Source organism: Trematomus bernacchii, unplaced genomic scaffold (assembly GCF_902827165.1).
Source record: "Trematomus bernacchii unplaced genomic scaffold, fTreBer1.1, whole genome shotgun sequence".
Lineage (NCBI taxonomy): Eukaryota > Metazoa > Chordata > Actinopteri > Perciformes > Nototheniidae > Trematomus > Trematomus bernacchii.
In genome coordinates this window covers 499,788-524,723 of record NW_022987574.1, presented here as the reverse complement: position 1 = coordinate 524,723, position 24,936 = coordinate 499,788, and the positions used below count along the sequence as shown (strand labels likewise).

The window sequence follows — 24,936 nt, the reverse complement described above, 5'->3', positions numbered from 1 at the left end:
GCTAGCTTAAAATGTAAAATGTTTATTAGCATTAGCGTTATGTCACATTTTCCTCACCTATATGAGGTACCCCTTTTGTAACTTGAACGCACCACAAGTTCTTATTTTTAGTTAATAGGCTACCTTTTGACACTTGTTTTATAATTTCAAAAAGTGTAAATAACAATAGTTCTAAACAATAGAGAGCAGAGAAAAAAAACTTTAGGCAGGTTTAAGAAATACATTTTTCAGTACACTGTTATTTAAACTCAATATATTGTGCTCAAATGATCCTGTAGAAACTAAGGTGTGCCTGTGTTACTTGGTCATTCAAAATATGCATAATGTTCTTCATTATGGGCATTTATTCATGACAAGATATTTCCACATATCACTGCTGTTGTTTTTTTCCTAATCAAATTAAACATGTCTTTCTCTCACTGAACCATAATTTGGCAGCAGTCTGTTTTCTAAGCCTTGTTGGACCAGTTGCTCACAAACAAGGTGCTTCTATAGCAACAGGTTGAGGGTAAGAAGGTGCTGGAATAATTGCCTGGCACACAGGCCGAGCAAGCATGCAGAATTACAGTTTGCTGATGGCTAAGTGTGTGTGTAGACAATCTGTTTGTGTGCATTGATTGTTAGAGCAGAGGCAGTTATGTTTAACTGCACTGAGCTGCTAAAAGGAGTCTATTTTTGGAGGTGTTTATTTTGAATATAGATTGTCGTGAGGAAAATGGGTCCCTTCTTTCCACTTACGTCTGGATTCACACAGGCTTTTTCAAATGTCACAGTTGAGAAATAAAGGAAAACTGTTATGTGGAAAAAATGAGGTTTTAAGCATAAACGTTTGATGGAAAATGAGTGATTACTATGCTGATTATGTTTTACTGGTGATGAATCATGGCGACAGATGAGTGTGTCGCTATTGACATTTTGTAATGTGATTTATAGTCCTGTAATGTGAAATGATGTGTTCAATTTATTTTGTGTAGGCTTGGAAGAATATTAGAAGACATAACAAGATTTTTGTCCTCAGTGGCTTTTGTATTCTGTTTTTTGTAGTCAGTACTTCCACCGCATAAGGGTAGAAGAAGAAGAGAAATGTCTTCCATATGATTTCCTCCTGGCACCTGTCTATTCAGTTTGAATGCATACACTGAGTGAGTTTCATTCCAAATCAGATGAAGTTACATAGAAGAAGATGGGTGTGCTGTGCACCTTCATCCACAGTAGCTTGTGTTTGCAGCACTCACGGCTCTTGCATTTCTGTCAAGTACAATGGCAGAGCAAACTGTGTGTGAGCTTTGAATAGTACAAATTATAATCTGCAAACTATTTGATACATGACTCTGTAGAAGATTGTATCCCCTTTGTGGAAACGTACTCAATTAGGTGGTGGCACAATGAGAAGTATGTGTGTTAACAGATAAGATCGACAAATTAAGTTATTCAACCCTGTGGGAAAATGTGTTTCTCCTCTTCTTTTGACACAAACTAACTAAGTAGAAGTCCATGTCCTTCTCATAAGATAAGATTCTCTATTTTTGTTAATTGAATATCTTTGGCTTTTTGACTCTTAAAAACATCTCTTAGAAGTTGAAGTTATTCACTTATCTAATGCAGTATATAGAAAAAATATCCTCGACTTTTGGTTGATTTTGCAAACTTTAAGATTGGTTCCGTGATTTGGATTCTCGACATTTGGGTGGAGGATTGTTTCAATCTTGTGAGAGATAATGAAATGCTGACATGCAAAACAAATACATGGACTGTAATTTCCCTGGATGATGAAAACTGGATGTCAGGAGTCATGCATCTTAAAAAGGAGTATTGATCGACCCTTTGTTTGTGTTATTTGTCCTGGATTTCAATTTCCTCAGTTCCTTCCCCTACTGCAGTCATTGCAATCAATACAAGACTAATGGCATACGGCGTACTTGTTTTGCTGTAATCTATTTACTGATAGCATACTGGATTTGTCTGCTAAATGTAATTGCTGGATGATGAAGTTGATATACTGAAGCACATAATGCGTCTAGATAATAATAATAAAGATATTGGATGGACAGGCATTTCCTTCACAACCCTTTTTTTGTGTGATTCAGAGCAACTTTAACTGTACAAATGTGGAAATGCTGTCAGTATTCTCATTGAGGTTTCACAACCAATGTATCAGAGGAGATTAAGTAACACTGTAAAGAGGAAGCAGTGGTTACATGACAGCGTTTGAATGATAGAAAAAAGCAGATTCTGTTGTCTAAATGATAGATGCTGGTTGTTTCACTGGCTTGCCCTCCTATTAAAGTCTTCCAGGCGATCTAAAAATATTCTTTATACTTGATTAGTCTGTGACGCAGTGACCAAGCTGTGTTTGGTAAATAAAGTGAATATATGAATATGGCTAAATGTATAAAGTACATGGTAAGAATGTGCTTCAACAAGTATACTCGGTAAACAGAGTATCATTGATGTAATCAGTATATTTATAGTTAATTGAATCACACAGAGGATGCTTCCTGCTACTTGTGCAGATACACAAGATGACTAAGATTGCATTTGGATTTATGAGGGATTAAGCAGGGAGTGAAAGATACACGAGTCTCTGCAGGGATAAAAGGTGTCAGATATAAACTTGGATAGTATTTAGAGAGGGACTGTCAATCTCTCTCACTGACAGTTCACACATTTGCAGATTGTGAAGTTGGGAAACACTGTTGAGATTGTTTCAGAGGAGTACAAAGGTTGACTCATACAACCTGTTGCTCATAAGCAATAATACATGCCCCCTGTGCTCGGTGCTAATGTTGTGATATTATCTTATTTTGTTTTTGGATACCTTTTTTAATTGAAATATGTGACCTAGAAAGACTTACGGAATTTCACAGATTTTTAAGATCGTCAAAGTCTTTTAAAATAACCCTGTCAAAATCAGGGGGTTATTTTGGCTTGTGTTTAACAACACCACACGTTTTAACAGAAAGCTTGTGTTACAAACTGGGGGGGGGGGGGTGGAATTCAGAAGATATTGCTGTTGAACTTGCAGAAAGGGTCTTATGAAACGATGCACGATGCTATTACCTGCATTATGGGAAATGTAGGAGCAAGTGTTTTTAGCGTTTAGACTATACAAATGTCTCTTTCAAGTCTCTGAACTTTATCCAAGTATAATTGCCTTATTATTCCAAAACATTTAGCTCCTTATGAACCACTTAGAAGCTTTACAAAACTAACCATAGCTATGTTTTCCATAAACTTAGTTAGTTGCATGAAAATGCAAAACCTTTTTTCTAACCAGGTTGGTGTTTTAATGTAGCATCAATGATATACACGGACCATCTGTTGACTGATATGTCAAGGTCTTAAGGACTCTTTGAGGTTAACACATTCAGCATGTGCGTGTGTGTGAATGCCTGTGATTGTTTGATGTGTTTTACTGCCCTTTGGCTCCAGATGTACCTCAATAACAGAAGATAATTGGACACAGAGCCTGAGGTTATATAGTAAACACAGCATAGATAGTGTTAATGATTTGAGGTGGGATCAGTGTGAATGTGTTAGTAAATGAATGCAAGTCTTCAGAATTTCCTCAGCATTACGTTTGCATGCTTGTGTGTGCATTCATGTTTGAAAGGGCATGCAACTTTGGCTATCATGTGCTGCCCTCTGCTTTATTTGGAGCCCAGCAGTCAGCACACGCACACCAACTGGGCTTTGGCTTCCCCTATATCTGCTCACAGTGCACGGCCTCCCCTGCCAATCCTGTAAGGGATGTTTGTTCCAGTTGCTCCTTATTTACACGCAAACTCAGGACAAGGGGTGTGTCCGTCACTCCGTCTCTGGTTAGACGGGTTTCCTCCTCTTTTTGGGAAATGCACACAGCAACAGTTTAACCCAATCCTCGGAAAGGGCATAATACCATTTTAGCAGTAAAGGTAATGCATGGTTAGCCTCTCTGATGTGAAAAACATGAAGTAAGGAGTCAGTCAGCTGCAAATGCACTCAATTCTGCCCTGAAGGCATGCAGGAGCATGTCTTTGTTGTCTAACAATCCTTTCTTTTCCTACGTAGTAATTGAAAGTTTTCACACAAATGTGTTGTTATCCAAATAGTTTAAACTCCCTGCTTTGACAGAACTGTTTAGCTGCTGCAGGTTTGTTTAGTATGGTTAACATTATCTAGATCCCCAATCTTAACTTTTTCTTACTTTACTACGTGCGAGACCACTGCTGGTTCAGTTATACCTTTTTTACATTTTTTGATACATTTTTGTCACATTTGTAATGTTAAGCAGATACACTTTACATCAATATCTTTAAAAAAGAACCCTATGTTCTTCTTAGGAACTCTTGACATGCTACACAATGCATAAGTATATCATCATCTGAGATCCAGGAGGGGGGGGCTTAGTTTGTTTTCCACAGAGCTTTTCTGTTCTCCCTCTGGTTCCTTTTTCCATTCCTGACAGAAATTAATTTTGACACAAAGTAACAGCTGTCAACTAGTAAAGGTCGACCAACATAAATGCCATTCCACATATGGGTCTCTTTGATTTGTGTTATTTTACTGTGCTTCAATCCATTGGTCAGTGCTTATTCTTCGTGAATGTAAAGGCAACACAAATGACCTTAAACCTAGTCTGCCATTTCTGTGCAGCATTTTCTTCTTACTTATTGATCTAGCTTGTAGCACCTATATATATATATATATATATATATATATATATATATATATATATATATATATATATATATATATATATATATATATATATATATATATATATATATATATATATTAGCAATGTTTTTTGAGTACTGCAGCCAGGGTCATTACTTGTTTAAAGATCAGTGATTCTGTAGTTCCAATAAATCCAACAGTGATATATATTGTTGAAGTCTATGAATATCTTATTTAATAGTTTTGAACCAGGTCATTTAGTATTTGAAATAAAGCAGCTTGGTACATTTAGAAACTATATATAGGTATCAGATTGACCTCTATGTGGGTGAATACCCAATTTTTAAATGGGCTCAAATTAGGATTTGGGCAAAAAGAAAAACACAACTTGGAAATACCTATTATATTATGACACACAATATCCTCTAATCCAGGGGTTTTCAAAGTGTGGGAAGGTGAGCCTCCCCTCAGAGAACATAAGAACAGCCGCGCCCCCCCCCCTCCCAATTATTATTATTATCATTGTTGTTGTTGCTATAATGCAGGGGTATTCAATTGCATTTCAAAGAGGTCCAGTAAGATAAAATGAAGACTGTTTCTCTCCTCTTGTCTCGTCTCTGTGTGTGTGTTTGAATCTATCGTGCTGGCTCACTGACTGCACCGATTTGATTGGCTGAGTAGCGTCACCTCCTTAAAACATTAAACAATAACTTTTTTAAACCTTTTTATCTTTATGTTTTAAACATATTGTATACAACTCCCCCACTACTTGGACTATTCCTTGCACCCCTCTAGAATAAGCCCAAATGGTCTCAACCATATTGCATCAGTAATAACGTGCACTTTGTTGTTATCGTTATAACAAGATCGCAAGGACAGTGGTAGCGATCGGACAATTGAGTGTTGTTCAGTTTGTGTGTTGTGGAACATGCGTGTCCGTGCATGAAAATATACCACACACCCAATTACAATAGCATGTTCAATTCACTACCCTGGAAGTTAATAAAGTTGTTAAAGTTGGAACAGCCTGTGGACAGCCGTTCTTCCTTGCATGTCAGTCGCCGACACCTTCTTACAGAGGACAGGCAAATCTAGCTGCAGCACGACCCGTATATTTTCGCACGCCGTGTTCTCAACACATATTTTTAAAACATTTTTAACATTTTCAACATCGTGGATAAATCCTTATATGTTCCCGGCAACACACTGAACGTCAATTTTGCCTCCTTATTACACTCATCCCTACTTTAGTGGGAACAATGAGTCTGCGTCTTTGATGCACACAGGAATAAACGCAGATCATACTCTGCACTTGATTTTGATCAAAGTCCATGCGGAAAACCCGCACTCACACAGGTAGGTGGAGATGAAGGGAATGAGCACTTTTACAGCCTTTTTGGCGAAGTGGGGGAACTCGGTCTCCACAGACAGCCAAAAGTGGGCAAGTGTCACTTTTCTCATCTTTTCTCGTTATTTTTTTTCTCACGCTGCGCCTCCCCTGAAGCTCTCTGGCGCCCCCCAGGGGAGGCGCGCCTCACACTTTGAAAACCGCTGCTCTAATCAATTCACCAGACTAACCTGATCTGGAAACACTTCTTTAATCTACCCGACATCCTGTTCTTATCTTTTCTCATGCGCTTGATATTAAAGTGAACCTGGTGTTTATTTCAGACACACAATGCATGTGGTCAAAATGGAAAGGCACTGATACTTAATGGACATTGAACAGACGTGGGAAAAACGACTTGAGGTTTGCACCCTTTGCAGTTGGGGTTTTCCAGTGTTGGTCAGCAGGAGGTGTAAGGCTTAAGTATGGCATCTGCAGTGAGTCATTGTGGCCTTATTGCCTTTGCTGTGGCACTACATACTGTGGTAGGACAGAATAAAGCCTAATTAGGACTTTGGTAAGCTAAATCTACCTTTTGAAATGACATCAGAAGCCGGCTAAGTATTGTGGTATAGACTCAAAGTACACATAATAAGTGGACAGATGATGCTTTCCAGTACAAGAGCAACATTTATGACGTTTGTTATTCACTGCCTGTCTGTCACTCCCAACAAAAGCCTTAATTGTGTCTAATTTCTGCGTTAGATTGTGTAGGTGTTCTTGTTATTGTGTCCACCCCAGGTATATGCAAAGGGGAATCGACAGCTAGGTACAGTGGGTCGTGGCGGTGGTGGATATCGGGTGTCAGAAATGTTTAGGGAGACTTCTCGTGAGTTTCATGTTCCACCTGTCTCTAAATGAAGAGCTTAAGGATTCACATCTTAACACAAGCTGCCTTAATGTCTACAGTACAGTCAAAAGAGCAGGAGATGAAATGATACAGTGGGAACTTTTTCTGCATGACTACTGAGCTGTCTGCCGAAAAGGGAACTAAGCTGACAAAACATTTGAGTCAACTTCTGTTTTTGTATAACTGACTCAATGGCTGATATTTATGTCCACTCCAGCTACATACCGAGAGAGACCCAGCTAGTGTCAGATTGCCGTAATATGCATATTTCATCTTCAAACAAAGTTAAGTGTAAATTATCACATTTGGAACCAGGTTTCCAAAGAATATTTTTTGTTTCTGTTCATTTATTTTTAGATCACATTGTTCACTCTTATTATGTGTAAATAAAACATCTAGGTCCAGATGTGTAAGCAATACACGTACGCACAAAACACATTCACAAGTCATTTCCCACACATAAACTGGTAATTGAGTGTGCACACTCCTGCATACTTTAACCCAGGCGTACACACATATAAGGTGAAATACGTTCCCTTAAACTAAAAGATTGTTTCTTGAGGTTGTGCAATTTTCACTGATTGAATCTCCCTTTTAACAAATTAAAGCAGGGGTCTCTTTTAATCACTTTTCAATTATTTTCAACTTTTCATTTTTTTCTTTTTACTCAAGCCATAATTTCCCTTTTTAAAGCTTTTTAATTTTAGCCTTCATTTTGCTGAGTTTTTTGTGATATGCCAGCTTCTAATAAGTCATTGTTCATCTTCCTGAGTTTTAATTATGATAATTGAGCTATATGATGGATTGAAGGTACACATGTGATTTACTGTTACTCTACAGGCTAAATGTTTTCATTGCCCTTCTTTTCATTGACAGGCCTCTAGTGTTAGAGCAGGCACAAGCAACATCACAAATGGGTGATTAAGAGCCTTTCTGCATCATTTTATCATGCTAACAGTTATAGAACATCTTCACCTTACATGTTCTTCAAAAAAATTCTGTAGGCAATACATGAAACTTAAGTTATTTTTGTAATGTAAGCACTAAGCGTTCTTTATGTGCAAGTAGTTCTAAACTGGAAAATGGAGTTTAAAATCATCCCTGATTTAAAAGATGTAGCATACACAGGAAAGGTAGAAAAGAAACAAACGCCTTCGCCTCAAACGAGAGGAAAGTGTCACCTGAGCCTGTTGTGTCAAATACAGTTTAATGGGTGACTGGCAGGCAAGTGTGCTGTTACCTGAGATGGTTGAGGTGTGGCTGCCCATGTCTGCACTCAATTCATTACAGACTTCATGTTGCCTCATGCAGTGATCCCTTTCCTGTTGACAATTCACTGTGGCAACATGACGTTGAATAGCTGATTGTAATTAGTGGGATTTTTCCATTACCGTCATCCTCTAAATCGATTAGGACTTATGTTTGGCTGCACACTAGACGTCACAATAACACTAACGTCTCCTTTACAGACCAATAAAGGAAAGTCATGGAAATGTTTCAGAAAGGAAATTAAAGGATTCAGTCACCATTTTATAGTCAGCAGTGTTTCCCCTAGGATGGATTCATAGCAGCGGTGCTAAGGCACGTGGGCCTAGCATAATGTGAGCGCGGAACGTGTGACATTTTTTAGTGTGTGCACGTGCGAAGTGCGCCCCGCCAATTTTTTTCTATGTGTCTGCCAGCACAAGAAAGGCTCTTGAGGCCTAGTACCAGGGCCGGTTCTAGCCAATTTGCTGCCCTAGGCGAGATTTTATATATAAAGAATAAATAAAAAATCTCTACAAAAGACAAATACACTACAAAAACAGAAACTTATTGACATAGGTAATATACGTCAAATGGCTTCAAATGTATTCAGTATTGTATGAACATGTTTGAATTGGGGGGTGTACGTCACATCCTCTAGGGGGGTCCGGGGGTATGCCCCCCCGGGAAGATTTTTTTGAACATTTGAAAGTAAAATGCCTCAATCTGGTGCACTTTGAGCACACAATTACTAGAGACCTGATCTAGGGGGTACAACTCTAAAATACCCATATGAAAAAGATCGGTTTACATTTTAATAATCAAATAAGTATATGAACATAACCAATAACCTACCATGGCCAATAACAAATAAATGTAACTTTTTTTTTTATTATTGTTCATTCATATCTTATTTTACCTAGTTAACATTTATTTATTCATGCATATTTTTGTATCTCTCCAACTTATACGATATTTTTGGTTTACTGTCCTGTAGTATACATTGGAATGATTTCAAACCTGTTTTTATTTATCATAATAATTATAAAGGAGTGCCTTGGAAATATGTGTTTACATAATTTGTGGTCAAAACGTTTGAGACCCACTGAGATAACTTAGACTAAAATGAACTATCTAAACACTCAGAGAGCCCTTTAACCTCACTGAGCCTCTCAGTCTGACAGGAGAGCTCTCCTCCTCCAAAATCGGCCCTGCCTAGTATATACAGTGGCAATGTCTCAAGATTTTGCAAAAATACAACTTTATTGAACATACAGTAACACAAATACTACAAATCCACATAACAAACAATCAAAAATGAAAAAGGGTCGCCACTTATTATTATTTTAATTTAAAATAAAAAAAATTTAAAGTTTTTTTTTTTGGGTACCTGGCTTGCGCCCCCTAGAAGCGGCGCGCATATTTCAGCAGCGGCGCTGCGCCGCCACTATTTGTATATAGGGGAAACACTCGTCAGACATTAGGAAAATCTCTAAAACATAACCTTTCCATTTGCACAGGTTACTGTTAGGTGGGCTAGGTGTTTTTCTAATGCTGGAACTTGGTTAATTCCATGATAACATAACCATTACTATATCCATATTTTGTCTCGATGGTAGTGTAATGGGTGTATCTTTAAATGTGATCAAATTTCTCCATAGGATTTTGGGAAATAGCTGGAAATAAGGTCTATGGTTGACACATTTAAGAGACGGATCACGTTTTGTTCTACGACATTAAATACATCAGCAGTGACCCCACTGGTGATTTTTGAAGAGTTTACGTGTCTGAAAAACGATGGTTGTTAACAAGTGGCTAAATAGGACTACAGAAGTTGTCGAGGACGTTGTACGTCATTACGTTAGCATTTTGCTTCTAGCAATTCGATTTATGATTCGAAAATTATAAAAGTGTGGAGATGATCCGGCTGAACAAAACGTGCATTTATCAAACAGGTTCGTTTTCCACAGACCTTATTTCAAGCTATTTTCCAAAATCCTATGGAGAAATCCCATTGCTATTTTGTCGAGGGAACCCATGCGCAGCTTATTTCCGGGTAAATACGTCATCCCTGTACCACTCTATAGATGTGAGTGTTTTTATATTGTCTACCTACTCGCTAACAGACATGTTGCAAAGGAATCGGGCCTATTCACTGTATGTGATGGTTTCAGCTTTCAGACCATTGTGTTATCTGATTTACACATACTGGAAGTTCCATTAAGGTGGCTTGTATTATATCTCAGACAGTCTAACTTTACACCACCCTGCTCCAAAAGGCATAAAGCTGATGGGGTTGTCTTAAAGGGCCCATGTCATGGCCATTTCCACTGATCATAATTACATTGTTGAGGTATACTAAAATAGATTTATACTGTGCAATTTTCCAAACTCACATTGGTTTCGCATACAGCATCTCTGTCAAGCATGTGTATTCAGCAGTATTCACTTTCTCCACTAAACGACTCGTTGGAGCTCTTGCCCCCCCCCTCCCTGTGAGCCTAGTGTGCTCCGATTGGTCAGCTCGGCCACTCGTTCTGATTAGTCAACCACCAGAGAGGCTGCGCCCATGTCAGTGCTTTTCCCGGCTGCTCTCAGCGTAACATCAGTCTTATCATGGCGTCGGTACAGCGGTATATTTTATATACATATATATTTTTAACTGTTGTTATAGAAGAGTGTGACGGCCTCAGGGCCTTTGTCTTACGATGGGGTGGAGCTGAAGAGGCTAATCAGCACGATCACGGACACCTCCGGACACAGTCTCTCTCCAAAGCGGCTGCAGGAAGACTAACTCTGCGATCCTCTCAACCACCTGTCTCTGCATTTACCACAATAAATGTGCCGTGGTTTTGTAAACTCGTGTATGTCTCCTTGTCTTTCCGTTGTGGCCTACGAGCTACTCTCATAACAAAGAGTAAGTTATTTTTACCCGTTATAAACTACTACTGTTTGATGAGAAATCAAATCATGGTTTGCTATATATGAATTCAGGGAAGAAAGGATAGGCCTACTAAGTATTTCCATTAAACTTTATTTTTAGAAATTTACAAAATGAACATAAATATACATATATACACGGTATATCATCCATTCCTCCTCCTCGCATCTTGCCTGCACACAGTCGGTGCGGTGCCTTTTAGCACCCTCAGTAGTAGTAGAATCCCTTCCCCGTCATGGATTGTCCGCCAGGATCTGGCTGGACGAAATCAAATGCAAATCACAAAATATTAGAGAAACTTAGTTGTTTTAGATTCGTTAGTAGTAGTTGTGTAATGAACAGCTTGCCTGCTAATATGCTAACCTAGCTTTGTTTACCTTGGTAGCTAACACGATATGAACGTTAGCTTGGAGGAAAGGCAACTATAATGCAGTGTAATAAAACTACTATGAACAAAAGCTAGTGGTTCATATTAGGCTAGCAATAACGTGTTTATAATTGCAATCGTATACGGGTATTCTGCTACGTTCGGTCATACAATGTAACTTGCATGAATACATTGTTTTGCGCTAGCATACAGCTAGCCTCGTTAGCTACATGCAGTATATGTACGGTCACAATGTACGGTAAATCACAGTACAGTATACTGTATGAGTATTCCGTGTGTGTGACTGCAGACATTCTCCTGCCATGACAAACGTGTAAGGCCATCTGCTGACATTGTAGTTGATATATTTAAACGCTAGCAACGTAGCATCACAAAAATGTTTTTCTGACCAAAACTAGCTCTAGCTCCGTGTGTTAGATCGCTACGCCAGCTATAATGTAATTACGTTTCGCGACTGACCGGCAAATCACCCGGAGTATACTGTCAATAGGTATTTTGTGTGTGAATGCAGACATTCTCCTGCTATGAGATACATGTATGCAAGGCCATCTGCTGATATTAGAGTTGATATATGGAAACTCTAGCAACTTAGTTAGCACAGTTAGCACTGTGTCAATGGCTTAGCAGTCCAACACAGTTTACACATTTAAACAGTCTTGTTTGATAAATACACAAATAACAATGCAAACTTACAGGTTGTATACCCAGATCTTCCCCTGCTCCAAACGGTCCAAACAAGCTGTGCATATCCGGCCTCAAACTGGGCAATGTTTTGGAAGCTTTCGTCTGTGAAATGCCGGTTCTTCGAACCTCTGGAGGAGGAACACGCCGCTGCTGGTGTGGCCATAGCTCTTCGGGATTGGTCCATTTCGTTCCGGGTACCGCATGACATCAGGCGGTACCCGGAACTAAATGGAAGACTCAAATGGGCAGTGACGTATCTCCAACGAGGCGTTTTGGGGAGGTATTTTCTGTGTTAGAGTTTTACTCGCTACAGGGTGTACTTTGAGGGTTTTGACTCTGCACACCGTTTACATGCATAAAAACCTTCATAACACACAAGGGGACGGGTAATAACCGGAAAAGCATGACATGGGAGCTTTAAGTGGACCAATCATGAGATAAAGTACTCTAGAATATTGGATTTGCATAACTTCAGCCATAACAGCTTGTAGTTTAATACAGTATAGTGTATCAGTGGTTGTCTTTTCTTAACCTCCTGGCCTCTGTCAGTCAAAGAATTATGCAATGCAGTTTTAGGAGCAGGAGGAAGTAGGTAGTAAAGGGAAGATGCCATGTGACAAAAGCTATGACCCAAACTCACATGACAAGATAAAGAGTTGTTTTGAGCTTGTTAACCACCATAAAATCATTTAGATTTATTCAATTCTCTTTCATTTTAAACCGAGTCATTCAGTGTAGTGATCTTCACATGCAAGTTGTCATTCCTCATGCCCCCTCCAGATGGCAGCATCAGTCACTGGAGAGGATTCAGGGTAGCAGGGCAGATTATGATGTCACAAACATGAACATCTTCTGACTCTGCTACCTACTGTCAAAATGTACTTTTAATGTTTCTCTATTGTAGAACAATGTGTACTTTTCTTCAAAGATCACATTCATCATGATAGATATGTATTTCATGTACCAATCCTTTTTTATTTTCCAACAAAACATTAGTATTTTTCTTGTTCTCATCTTATATTGCTCATATGTAAAGATTTGTCAATCAATTGTAGGGTAACAACAGGTCTTTGTTTACATTTGGATCTTGTGTTGTGCTTTCACATTCAAATAAATTCTTGTCATTAATTAAAACATTTTATAAATATTGGAAGTTATTTTTTCCATTTGGCCCTAAAAATCTCTTCACAATCCATTGTATCATAAGGCATGACATAGCAAAGCAGCAATGGAAAAAAATGAAGTGTGAGATATTTGAAGAGGATACAACAAAAGTAGGAATTATCGTTAGAAAGAAAGAAAGAAAAAAAAAGGAAGTATGCATGAGAAGAAAGAGATCAGTTCCTCTCCACAGCCTGAGTGTCCTTGGGTTGTACTTGGTGTATCAAGTCCAGTCTCTTCCCATCTTCACTGGTAGGATCAATCAATACATCTATTCTGGGATCAGAAATCTGAGCGTATGGAGACAAAGTGGAACTCTTGTCTGGGCAGATAAATGCATCACTGCCTGTGGAGCCAGTGTGAACCATAGGCACAGACTGTATACAGATAATATGTATTATTTATACCCCCCTTTAGATAATTAGTTAGTGTAATTGTTTTGGTTACTACAGAAAACATTCAAATAAATATGTCTCTGAAGAACAAATAATGATAACTTTAAAGCCATGGATATGCACACCCTTACTGCTTTCAATGAGGTTTAAGTTGTATCTGAGTGAGTTGTATCACCTTAGAGAGAAATTCCCCATATAATAGGATTTTAATGAACAATAAATAAGTGATGACTGGCCAGCTTTAGGTTGACTTTTTGTCTAAAGTATTCCTGCACTCCTGTACTGATTAATAACTGTTCTGACTAACTATACAATGAAGATTTCACAATTATTGTTGCCGTCTGAAAATTAAATTAGCGAAGAGGCACATATTTATATAAACATATTTAGTTGTACAGGAGTCCATGTTGCCAGCTGCGTAACCATTTTTTCTTCTAGGATTTATGGTGCCAAATTATTTTCCTGGTTAGTTATATCACAGATGATATGTCTGTGATTGGCATTGACACTCTGGATGCAGTACAATATTGTAGAAAGTCACGTCTCAGGCAGGAATTCATAATTATTTTCCCATTACATTATTTCTACTTTCTTGTTTATTTCTAGTCTTTTTAATTGTTATTGTACAATGCCATGTCTTTTTATGCTGCTGCAACTAGGGGCGGAACATTTCCGGTAAATTTCCAGAAAGTTTCCGGTAAATTTCCATGGGAAGTTAAGCTGGGGAATTTTGGAAATATTCCATATTTGAAATACATTTATTTATTTAAGTTTTCCGCACTCTCGCGGGAATATCTCCGCGAGCGAGCTTAAGTTTCACTTTCGATTGATATAGCCCAGCGCAACACCTTCGTCACACACGTTGCCACTTGTTTGTACCATTTCCAGGCGATTTGTAATCTGTTCTAGAAAAACGATGTGTTTTTGGATATTTGGAGAGTTAGGTGGTCCGCGAGTGTTTTTTTATTGGTTAAGTGGTCCTTGGTATGAAAACGTTTGAGAAACACTGTACTAGATGAATACATTTGTATGTGATATTTGCAATTTAAACATTAAATAAATATATTACCCCATAATATCATCAAAACTTACTTCACTTTGTGTAGTCCACAGGCTCAAATGTGTGGCTTCATTTGTCTTGTGCTTTGGGCTCAAAAGTGTGATCCAGTCTTCTAGAAATCATCTGTGCATGTGATGGAGGAATGCACAGTGCCTGTAGGGGGTGTGGTCTCAATAGCCATGCAGTAAGCAGTGTGCTATGTGCATGTGATTGAGGAATGGCATGGATATTCAAGTGTACTTGAATGGCATCTGTTTGTTTTAGTCAAGATTATGCTAAAATATACTTTCCCCAACTGTATTTAAGTTCCCTATGAAAAGCCAACCTTCAATTTAGAAAATTCCCAGTTTATTCCCATTAATTCCCGTTTATTCCCATTAATTCCCATGGAAAGTTTCCATCTTTGAAAACTCCCGGAATTTTGCAAACCTAGCTGCAACACAACAATTTCCCAAATTGGGATCAATAAAGTACTATCTTATCTTATCTATTACATGTCACTTGTTACACGCTTTTACCAAAAGCGACTTACACACACTCAATACTATTGTGTCTTTAGGCGGGTAGTGTAGTTTGTCCAGTTTAAAAATGTGTGAGTTCATATTGTATCGTTGTTGTCAACAGACTAGTCTCGAATGCAGTTATGTTATAAATAACCTTGTGTTCCTGTGTATACACATTTGCTTTGTCTGTGTCTGGGAACTGCTTATGTCACAACAGTTTAGCCTAGTTTTCAGTGTTCACTGGATAGTTGTTAACTTCCTCATAAAAGAGACGTTGTCCTTCCAGCATGGATGCACTGACTGTCCCTGAGAAGCAGTCTGACTGTCTGACAAACCAATTAACGGATGCCAGTTACATCACTGCTCACCCACTGCGCAGGGAGTGGATAAGTGCTCTCTTTGTTACCTCAGCAGCACCATCATACTTGGAGATCATTGAGTTTTCAGAGGACTGTATTGATTAATAAACTGCCTTCCTTTCAGTTGGCACAGAAGCATTCCCTGTGATTCCATGAACAGCAGCTGCTTCAGACAGTACATTAGCTGCCAGGCGTATTCACTCAGCATTTGATTAGCCTATAGCATTGAAGCAGTCCAATAAATGCAACAACACCCACTTACTGGAAATATATTGTTTCATTGAAACCTGACCTGCCAACTGAATATAATTCTAAAATACATGATTGGATGGCTGATGCTTTTCTGATGGACTTAATCTCGTATATAGCAAGATAAGTTATTTCAGTGAATTCATTACTTCACACTTATCTAATATATTGAAATACAGATTTCCGATGAGTCACTGAAATCCCCCAAAAATGTGACTTCTTGTTTTCAATTTCGAACATTGAGCTTTTAGATGAATAATTGATAATGCATTGCCTTCCCTCACTCAGCATTTGATTTGCCTGTAACATTTAGGCAGTCTAATAAATGCAACACCCATTTACTGGAAATATTATGTTTCATTGAAACCTGAGGAGCTATTTCTAAAATACCTGATTGGATGGCTGATGCTTTACTGATGGACTTAGTATGGTGTATGGCAAGAGAAGATTTCCGGTGAATTAACCCTTCACTTTTGTCTAATATATTGAAGTACAGATTACAGATGAGTCCCTGAAATCCCCCAAAATGGTACTTCTTGTTTTCAATTGAGACTTGTATATTGACAGATAAAACACGTTGAGTTTTAGGTTTTCAGGTGGACAATATGTTTATCAATCCTAACGAACACTTTGTAATTTGCTTAGAGGATCACTATGTTTCCCTGATAGTACTCTGATTACCTATAAACAGAGCATTGGCAACCAAACAGTGAAGTAAATACAATGTGTAACTTAAAGGCTAGTATTTGTATGCAGGTGGACTGTCATAGCAGATTGTGATACATTTATCTTGAATTGAAGGTTAGTTGTTACCCTAACCATTTTGATGTATGACTAAATGAAACAAATCTTTAGTATTATTCCCTTCTGGTAAGGCCTGTTGGTAAATATAATATACATAGGCAAGCTCTAAATGTTCCAAAGTTCCATCAAAATGTTTCTGTAGTCACATCCTGGATACTTCTATAGTGAATACACTCTCTAAACCAGGGGTAGCCAACACGGTGCCCGCGGGCACTTAGTCGCCCGCAGGGGCAACGTGAGTCGCCCGCGGGGCATGTTCTAAAAATAGCTCGCCAAGCAAATCCAAAATGTATAAAATACACAAAACAAAAAAAGAAATGTAATTAAAAGAATCTACCCTATGCATAAACGAAACCTAAATCATAGCTAACTCTATCTACTTAATACAACTCTATAGAGTGGCGAAGTCCCTCCCCTTCCGGTTGAGCCCCATGGGACCTTATTTCGGAAAAGTTATGCATTGAAGTCAATGGAGAGAGAAAGATTATCTTTCGATCCCGTTTGAATTGTGCCACGAATTACACATATGATGTTTGTCAATTTAAAAGATAATTTTGCAAGTCAAAAAAATTAAAATGTGCCGTAAAACTGTGAAGTAACACATTTGTTTGTGTGAAAGGCTCAATGAACTACATCTCTGGTCAACCACACACGTCACCAAGATGGCCGTCACTACTGTCTTGTCAACAAACGATTGACTATCACCACAATGAAACACGTCCTGAAGAATGTCATGCAAAGCCTGCCTTCCTTTGATTCTCTCTGAACTGCCTGGTCGTTTTAATGTTTAATGTCAACCATTTGTGCAGATAGCATGAAGTAGAAAAGATCGCCGATGCTAACGTTAGCGTTAGCATTTCTCCCCCGGAATTAAATGGTGTATTATAGAATGATCACACCGGTGACAGTACTATTCAAAGGGTTCACGAAATATGACTACTACTCTTACTGTTTAACATTTTGGGTTACTTAATGTTACTTCATGTTAAGGCTAATAAAAATGACAAGGCTGTAATGCTAACTAACGTGCTAGCTACTAGCTAGGTAGCTAACTTGATCAAGCCACTCCTGGTCGTTTCATCAGACGGGAAGCAAAAGAACGAGCAAGACCCATTGCTGGTATAATAACAACCTGGTACTAAGCACACAGGCATCTTGTTAAAGTTATCTTATCTTAGCCAGCGCCATATAGATAGATTATATCTATATTGCGCTGATCTTAGGTATCTGAATGGTGGAGGTAAACAATTGTGACATCACTTACGCGACTCTGGGATTTGTAGTCTTTCTAGTTACGTATTTTTCATAGTCTTATATTTCAACAGTTTTACGACAAACTGTGACTTTTTTGACATGGAAATGATTTTTTAAGATTGACAAACATCATATGTGTAATTCATGGCACAATTCAAACGGGATCGAAAGATAAGTTTTCTCTCCCCATTGACTTCAATGCATAACTTTTCCGGAATAAGGTCCCATACCCCGGAAGTAAGTGGGAGGGACTTCGCCACTCTATATCTATCTAAAACCCCTCCTCCCCCCACCCCCACAATGAATATCGACCAATCACGTTCTTGCTTGATTTGCGGGACCAGCGTTGCAGTCTGGAAGAAAAGCAATGTGGCACCTCCCCGCTTCATAAGGAGTTTGACCGTGATTTTCCTTCTGGCAGAATCTACACAACACATCAGCCCCATTGAACAGCCTATCATGCCAGCGTATACAACATATGAGGAGCAGAGTTTTACTGTGTGTGTTGCAACTTGCATATATATTTATTGCACTTGACACACACACATGCATGGCGTAATTTCCACTGGGGACAGGGGGGACATGTCCCCCGCTCTTTTCGAAATCCCGTTTGTGTCCCCCCACTTTACAAATATGTTTATTATTATTTTTTTTTAACGCAAGCCGTCATCGCCACGGAGGAGCACACAGTCTCTGTGAGAGAGAGAGAGCGAGCGAGAGAGCTAGGGAGGGAGGGAGAGTGAGCGAGAGAGCTAGGGAGAGCACACCTTTATCTATTTAATAAAGATAAAGTAAGAAATCATTCCAATGTGTACTATAGGACAGTAAAAAAAACAAAAAACAGTTTAAAACGGGAGTGATTAGTAAAATATGCATAAATAGAAAGAATGCTAACTAGGTAACAAGATAAGAATAAACAAGTTTAAATGATTTGTTATTGGTTGTGATCATATTCTAAAGATGTTTGGATTATTGAAAAGTATACAGCTCTCTTTCATATGAGTGTTGAGAGCTGTACAGTATCCATCAATTCATGTTGTGCTCAAAGTGCACCAGATTGATGCATTTCACTTCAACATTAAAAAAAAAAATCTTCCCGGGGGTGCATGCCCCTAGAGGAGGTGAGGACCCCCCTAGAGGAGGTGAGGTCCACCCCCAAATAAAGCAGGTTAAAATAATTAAATTGCATACATGTTCTTTTAGTAAACACTGAAAACGGGTCCCACAGACCCAAACAGCACACAAAGGTTAAAGGTAAGCAGATAATAATGTTAAAATGTGCTATATATACACTGCAAAAAACAAAAAAAAAGAGGAGTAAAAGTAGCCCCCGACTTCTTTTATTTTTTGAAAGTAGCCCTCATCCTAAAAAAGGTTGGTGACCCCTGCTCTAAACCATATTATAGTACCTAATGGAATTTTCTAAACTCTGGCTCATTGCTTGGAAATATTAATAATTACAAGTTGCAATGCTAAAAAAGAAGCAATGGTATCTCTTCCTGACTGTCTCCTTCTGTCTCTACTCCACCTCCTCCCTTTCCTGTTTCACGCAGCCCCCTCCCTTCACTTTATTGATCTCGTATGTCGTCATGTTGGGGTACTTAAGGGGGAGAGGGTCACTCATTCTGGGTGTGTCTCCAGATGTTAAGCAACCAAAAGAGGCTCACAGACTTTCACATTATAAAAGGCATTGCTTAATGAATGAAACAACATGAACTGCTGTGGTTGCTTTCCTCCGGCATTGTTTATTTGAGTATTTCCCATCAAACTGGGGTGTTGCTGGGTGGGTTTTAATACCTTCATGCTATCATTTCCAGTGCACTCATTACCTTGAGGAAATGACTCATTACCTTGAGGAAATGACTCATTGTTCGTGGATTGGTCATAAGGTCAGCTAAGAAACGTTGGCTACTGCGAGCATATTCTCAGTCTATATTTCCATGTGGATGTCTGTCTCTCTAGTGAATCATGCACCTTGTATTTAAGAGTTGCTATGGAGAGATAAGAGCATGAAGTTGACAGCAGTATTGATTCACTTGCCTCCATCAGTTCCCCATCCCCCTCCCTGTATATCTAATTGTCTTTTCACGCTGACATACTTTACGCTTTTGTTGAGATGTACATGTAATGCAGACGTCTAATTTGTGTGTTAGCATTTGCATGCACATGTGCTAACCCTCTACTGGCATGTGTGTTTAGACCACGGCCAGTATATGTCTTTAAATTCAGCCCTGCCCACTTCTGACTATGCACATGGGGTCGAATAACAGTGCATAGGAAGTGAGGATATGTATATGTGTCCATTTGTGTGCGTGCAAACTTTCCTTAGTAGGGCAGCTCAGGACTTCCTCCTCTCTTAGAAAAAGGCTGCCGGCTTTTGTTGTGTGAGAACCAGATCGACATTCCTTGGTCTGCCCTCAGGCGCAGAAAAAGCCATATGTATGCTCTCACACAATCATGAGCATAAATGCATGTCACACTTTTGTTAGTGTGTGTTTCTACGGGTACAGCCTCCACTGGGCGGGGCAGTCCGGCTCTTCCTTATTTGATTAGTTGGTGCGTAGGGGGGCTGGGGTCACATGGGTGTACAGCAGAATCCGAGCGATAGGGAACAAAAACTCAGAACTAACACCCCACCTCTGCCCATGAGAGTAAAGTACACCAGCGCTGTTAGCCTGAAAAAGCAAACAACTGAGGAGAGAGAGAGAGACAGAGGAGAGGACTGACAGCTGTTGGACGGAGGAAGAGGGAAAGGAGCAGCAGCGAGGGAGGAGAGAGGAGACCGAGATAAGAGTGTTGCAAACGGGAGACACTGAGAGGAAACACATGGTGTAAAAATGCCTACCAACTTCACCGTGGTCCCAGTGAAGGACAACTCTAAAAAGGGAAAAAATAGGATCGAGGAGGATGATGAGGATGACAACAATGTGCTAAAGGAGGAAGACGAGGGGGCCACAGGTGAGATCAGATGTTTTTTATTAGCTCCATCCAGGGGGATAACACAAACAGGATATGTAATGCCAATTCAATGAATCGCTAATTCTATTTTTCAAAGGGTCAAGTTCTACAAGTTTGATTTATATATTTTCTATTCTGTGACAGTAGATAGAGAAGTAGTCCCGGAAGGTTCCAGACATTCTCATAGTATCCAGTGCAAGCTTTCTTACTCATGTCCTATGTATTTCGGGAAAAAAAAAGAAGGAGCTGTTTATGGGCTGTGCGTGGGTGGATAATGGGCAGTGAAGACAGTGGATTTTAGGGAAGCGTTGTTCGTTTTCCAGCAACTGCGTGAGAGGAGGGTTTCCTTCACACGCCACTGCCACTCAATGGAGTTTAACATGAGTTGTATTCCATGGCAGGATTTCCTTTTTGGCTTGAATCTCCCTTTATTTACTCCCTCCACATCATCAGTTGCCTGTTTAATACATTTATATTCATGTCTTGAGTTTAAAATGCCTGTTTCTTGACACACCATTCATTTTGTATCCTATACTGTTCTATTTTCCTTTTTTGTATTTTCTAATATACTACCAGGTTTCATAGTGTTGCAGTAACAAACAACACATTTGCTCTAATGAGGACACCCATGAGTTTCATCTCCTAAACCACTCTCTGTGTTGATTATAATTAACATGTAACCTCAAACATGACTCACCCTCTGAAGACCTTACAGTGAACTTTAGTTCAAACATGATCACAGACCCTTTACACAGTGCATAGACAGCACTTGTAGATGTTTATATGGATCGGTTCTAGTTCCAAATAAGAAAACCTGCACGGTATTATGTGAAGCTTGATTTATAACTTGTATAACTTTGTGACTGTTGGCTGAACTTTGCCCCACGAATCTGAATACCTTTTCCTGATACCGGAAATCAATGAAGCATTGGAGATTTAGTTTTAGTACACAATGTTCTCCCTTTTCTTTGGCTTCTGCCAACAATATAAACCGGATATCAACCGATTTGAAGGCATAAGGCCAGGACTATATATATATATTTTTATATTCATGGATGGGTCATTGACTGCGAGTTTAACTAACTCCTCTCTTAACACTCCATGTTTTTCCTGACTGTTATTGAAGTTGCTGCTTTTATAGCACTTCACATGGCGCTGGGCGAATCAGTTCCCAGTCCTTAATTTCTGCTGTGGAGCTGCAATTACGGCTACATGCTGGGTAAGAGTTTACAGACTGTGGGAGAGAGAAGGCCATTTTATGATGAAGCTTATGCAGTATATCCACTGTGGCATGCTTTGCATTCCCCTGTGCGTGTTTGGCGCATGCAACCGTTTGTCTCTAACAATGGCTGTAGAGACAACAATAGTGGGAGAGCAGGGGATGACATGTCAGAAAGGCCATGCCCTAAATCTGAAGCCACAAAACGTGTGCTTTAACTTGGCTTTTGTCAGCATCAGGAGCACACACTTTATTTAATTGTCTCTGCTACTGCTTCATGGAGGAGTATTCTTTTGTCTTCATAAATCCACAGGTCACAAGGTTTAGTTGTGAGGGTCTGTGATAGCATAATGTTGTTGGCTCATGAGCTTGTTGTGTAGGGAGGGCTCAGTGAAATGAAATCGGAGTCACTGTTATTGATTATCCTGCTGGCTTGCTTCCTGTTGGCTGAGTGGGGGGAGTTGGGACCCCACCCCCATGCTGTAATGTAATGTAATGTACTCCAGTTATTCTCATCTACTCACATTTTCTTCTTTGTTCTACCATCACTCTCTGGTTCTTGGTTGATTGTATCCATGTGATTGTGTCCTAGCTAACTCTGCAGCCCATAAACCCAGGTACAGTTTAACTTCCTGGTAAAGTGAAAGCATAGCGGAAAAAAGGTCAAATCTTTATCCCTTTGGGGTGTTTTCTACCTTTATTTCACAGTTTTTTTTTAAACCGAATGAAAGCTTATTGTTGTGCATATAAGTGAAACAGAAGCTCTTTTAATTCTTCCTACGTCAGAAACACAACTGCATGTTTAACCAATTATCACCAGTTAAATTGTACTGGTCTGAATCATTACTGTTTTTGTTAGCTTTCATCTACACTTTCCCATTCCCTTCACAGTTTACAAATCATTATTTTACCTTTGGAAAACTATCCGCTTGTTTGCAGTTGGTATGCAGTAAAACTGTACGTGGTGAGTTTACATTTATCCTCTTTAGAACAAACCAAAAGTGAATTAAAAAATAGATGCTATGTGTTGAAGTGGTGAAAGGAAAGTAACAAGTGTTCAAACAACAAAGCGAAACTGAAAATGCCGACATGATATCCTGACAGATTTACATTTGTTTCTCTCTTCTATGTGTATCCATATCAAATTAATTGTTGACATGTGTTTGGCATACTAATCCTTTCAATTTAAACTGACTGCAAAAACCAGTTTAATGTTGGGAAAGTCCAACAGTCTTGCTGCACTCACTGTGTGTAACCTAACTGAAGGTCTTTGCTTGACTCTGTACTGCTGAGTAGTGTAACTAATCTGTGTGAGTTTCTTTTGAACTCACAACGTTGTGCCGATCTGTCTTGAGTGTGTGATGTTGCTATGTTCCGGGAATTCTTTCCCACCATCACATTATTGTACCACTCAATATCCAGTTGATGATTTCATCTGCTATTTTTTCATTCCAATGACTCAAAACCTTTAGATCCCTCTGCCTTAAGGAATCATTTTTTGTTTTATTCTAAAAAAAATCTTATTCTATTTAAATGAAAGTTTATCTTCAGCTATCATCTTAAGCTGACTAAAGTGTACATAACAGTCTGAAACTCTGTGGGACTTTGCTAGTGCGTAATAAAAAAGCAGTCGTTGCAGAACTTTTGACTACCTAGTGTGAATGTGAGCCCTAACTATGCCCACTTTAGTGCCATAATCTGTTCGTGCTACAAAGTATGCACAAAGCCACACCTTGTAAATAAAAGACATGTAGTTATAATGTGGGGCTTATGGCTTCATTAGAACTATATGAGTTGTTAGTGGTTGGGTTATACCCAATAAAGCCCTTGTTTACAATGCGAAACTGCTAATGAACAATGCGACCTTTTTTTTTTTAAAGCTGAAACTAAGAAAGTGATGGGACCAAGTCCCTGCGGTGTTGCTGCCTCTGCCCGTTGGTCCGTTCGCCCATCTGTCATACACATGTGTTTCCTGTTTATTTCCCAGGCAGGTCTGGTTTTGTTCAAAACTGCCATCTGTATGTGGCTGGTGGCCTTCTCTATTTCTTATTTTCTCCCCGTTATATTGTTTGCTCTCTATGAATTAGCATAGTTCACATATTCACATACATCACATGCAAAAGAAAATGTCAGCAAGACGGCATGAAATTGTGATGCCAGACTGAGGTTGGTGTTGAAATTAATACATTCTTTGATAATGTACATGTTCAATTGTGCTGTGAGAACGTAGATCGTTTTTTTGTGTGACTCAGCCTACTTTAGGATTCAAAATACATCGTTTACCCGATAGAATGACCTTTTTGCATTACCTTTTCACACTATACTTTTAAGTGTTAGTTATAAACAATCAACAATTGTTTTTTTACCACTGTAAAAAAAAAACAATTGTTGATTGTTTATAACTTACACTTAAAAGTTTCTTAACACTTTATGTGCATATGGATCCTCCAAGAGTTTTTTTCTTTTTCTCCCAAGACTTACATTAAATCCCTTTGCAAGCCTGCCAAGCTAGCTTAAGTTATATTTGAAATAAAGTAAACAATTTGCCAGAAGGGAGCTTCTTCAAATTCCTGGTGATTTAGGCAGGGCTTTTTTAGTATGGGAACGTAAGGCCCTGTGATCATGCCTCTACATTATTGTGTTTTATAACAGCAGGTAAGGACGTTTATGAGATCTGTATTATTGCAGTTACACATTTATTTGTAGGTGGGGTAGGCTTCCTGTGTGTCCTAAGTTAGCATACAGTACCATGCCTGATGTATGGATACGATGGTTATGTGTTAAAGACTCAGTTACAGACCTGGTTCTGGTATCATTTTC

The 24,936-nt window shown here is 39.0% G+C and overlaps 1 protein-coding gene across 4 annotated transcripts in view; it reads left to right on the top strand.

Annotated features, from left to right (window-relative positions):
- slc12a7b (solute carrier family 12 member 7b) overlaps nt 1–24,936 on the top strand; it is a 67,483-nt gene that overhangs the window by 660 nt on the left and 41,887 nt on the right. The window contains exon 1 of one of the 4 annotated variants that reach the window (XM_034126736.1): nt 20,509–20,897. The exons of the other annotated variants lie outside the window; for them this stretch is intronic. Within the exon in view, the coding sequence (XP_033982627.1) occupies nt 20,777–20,897 (121 nt within the window). The 5' untranslated portion in view covers nt 20,509–20,776. Of the gene's footprint in view, nt 1–20,508; nt 20,898–24,936 lie in introns of those variants that run through there. 4 annotated transcript variants of the gene reach the window in all.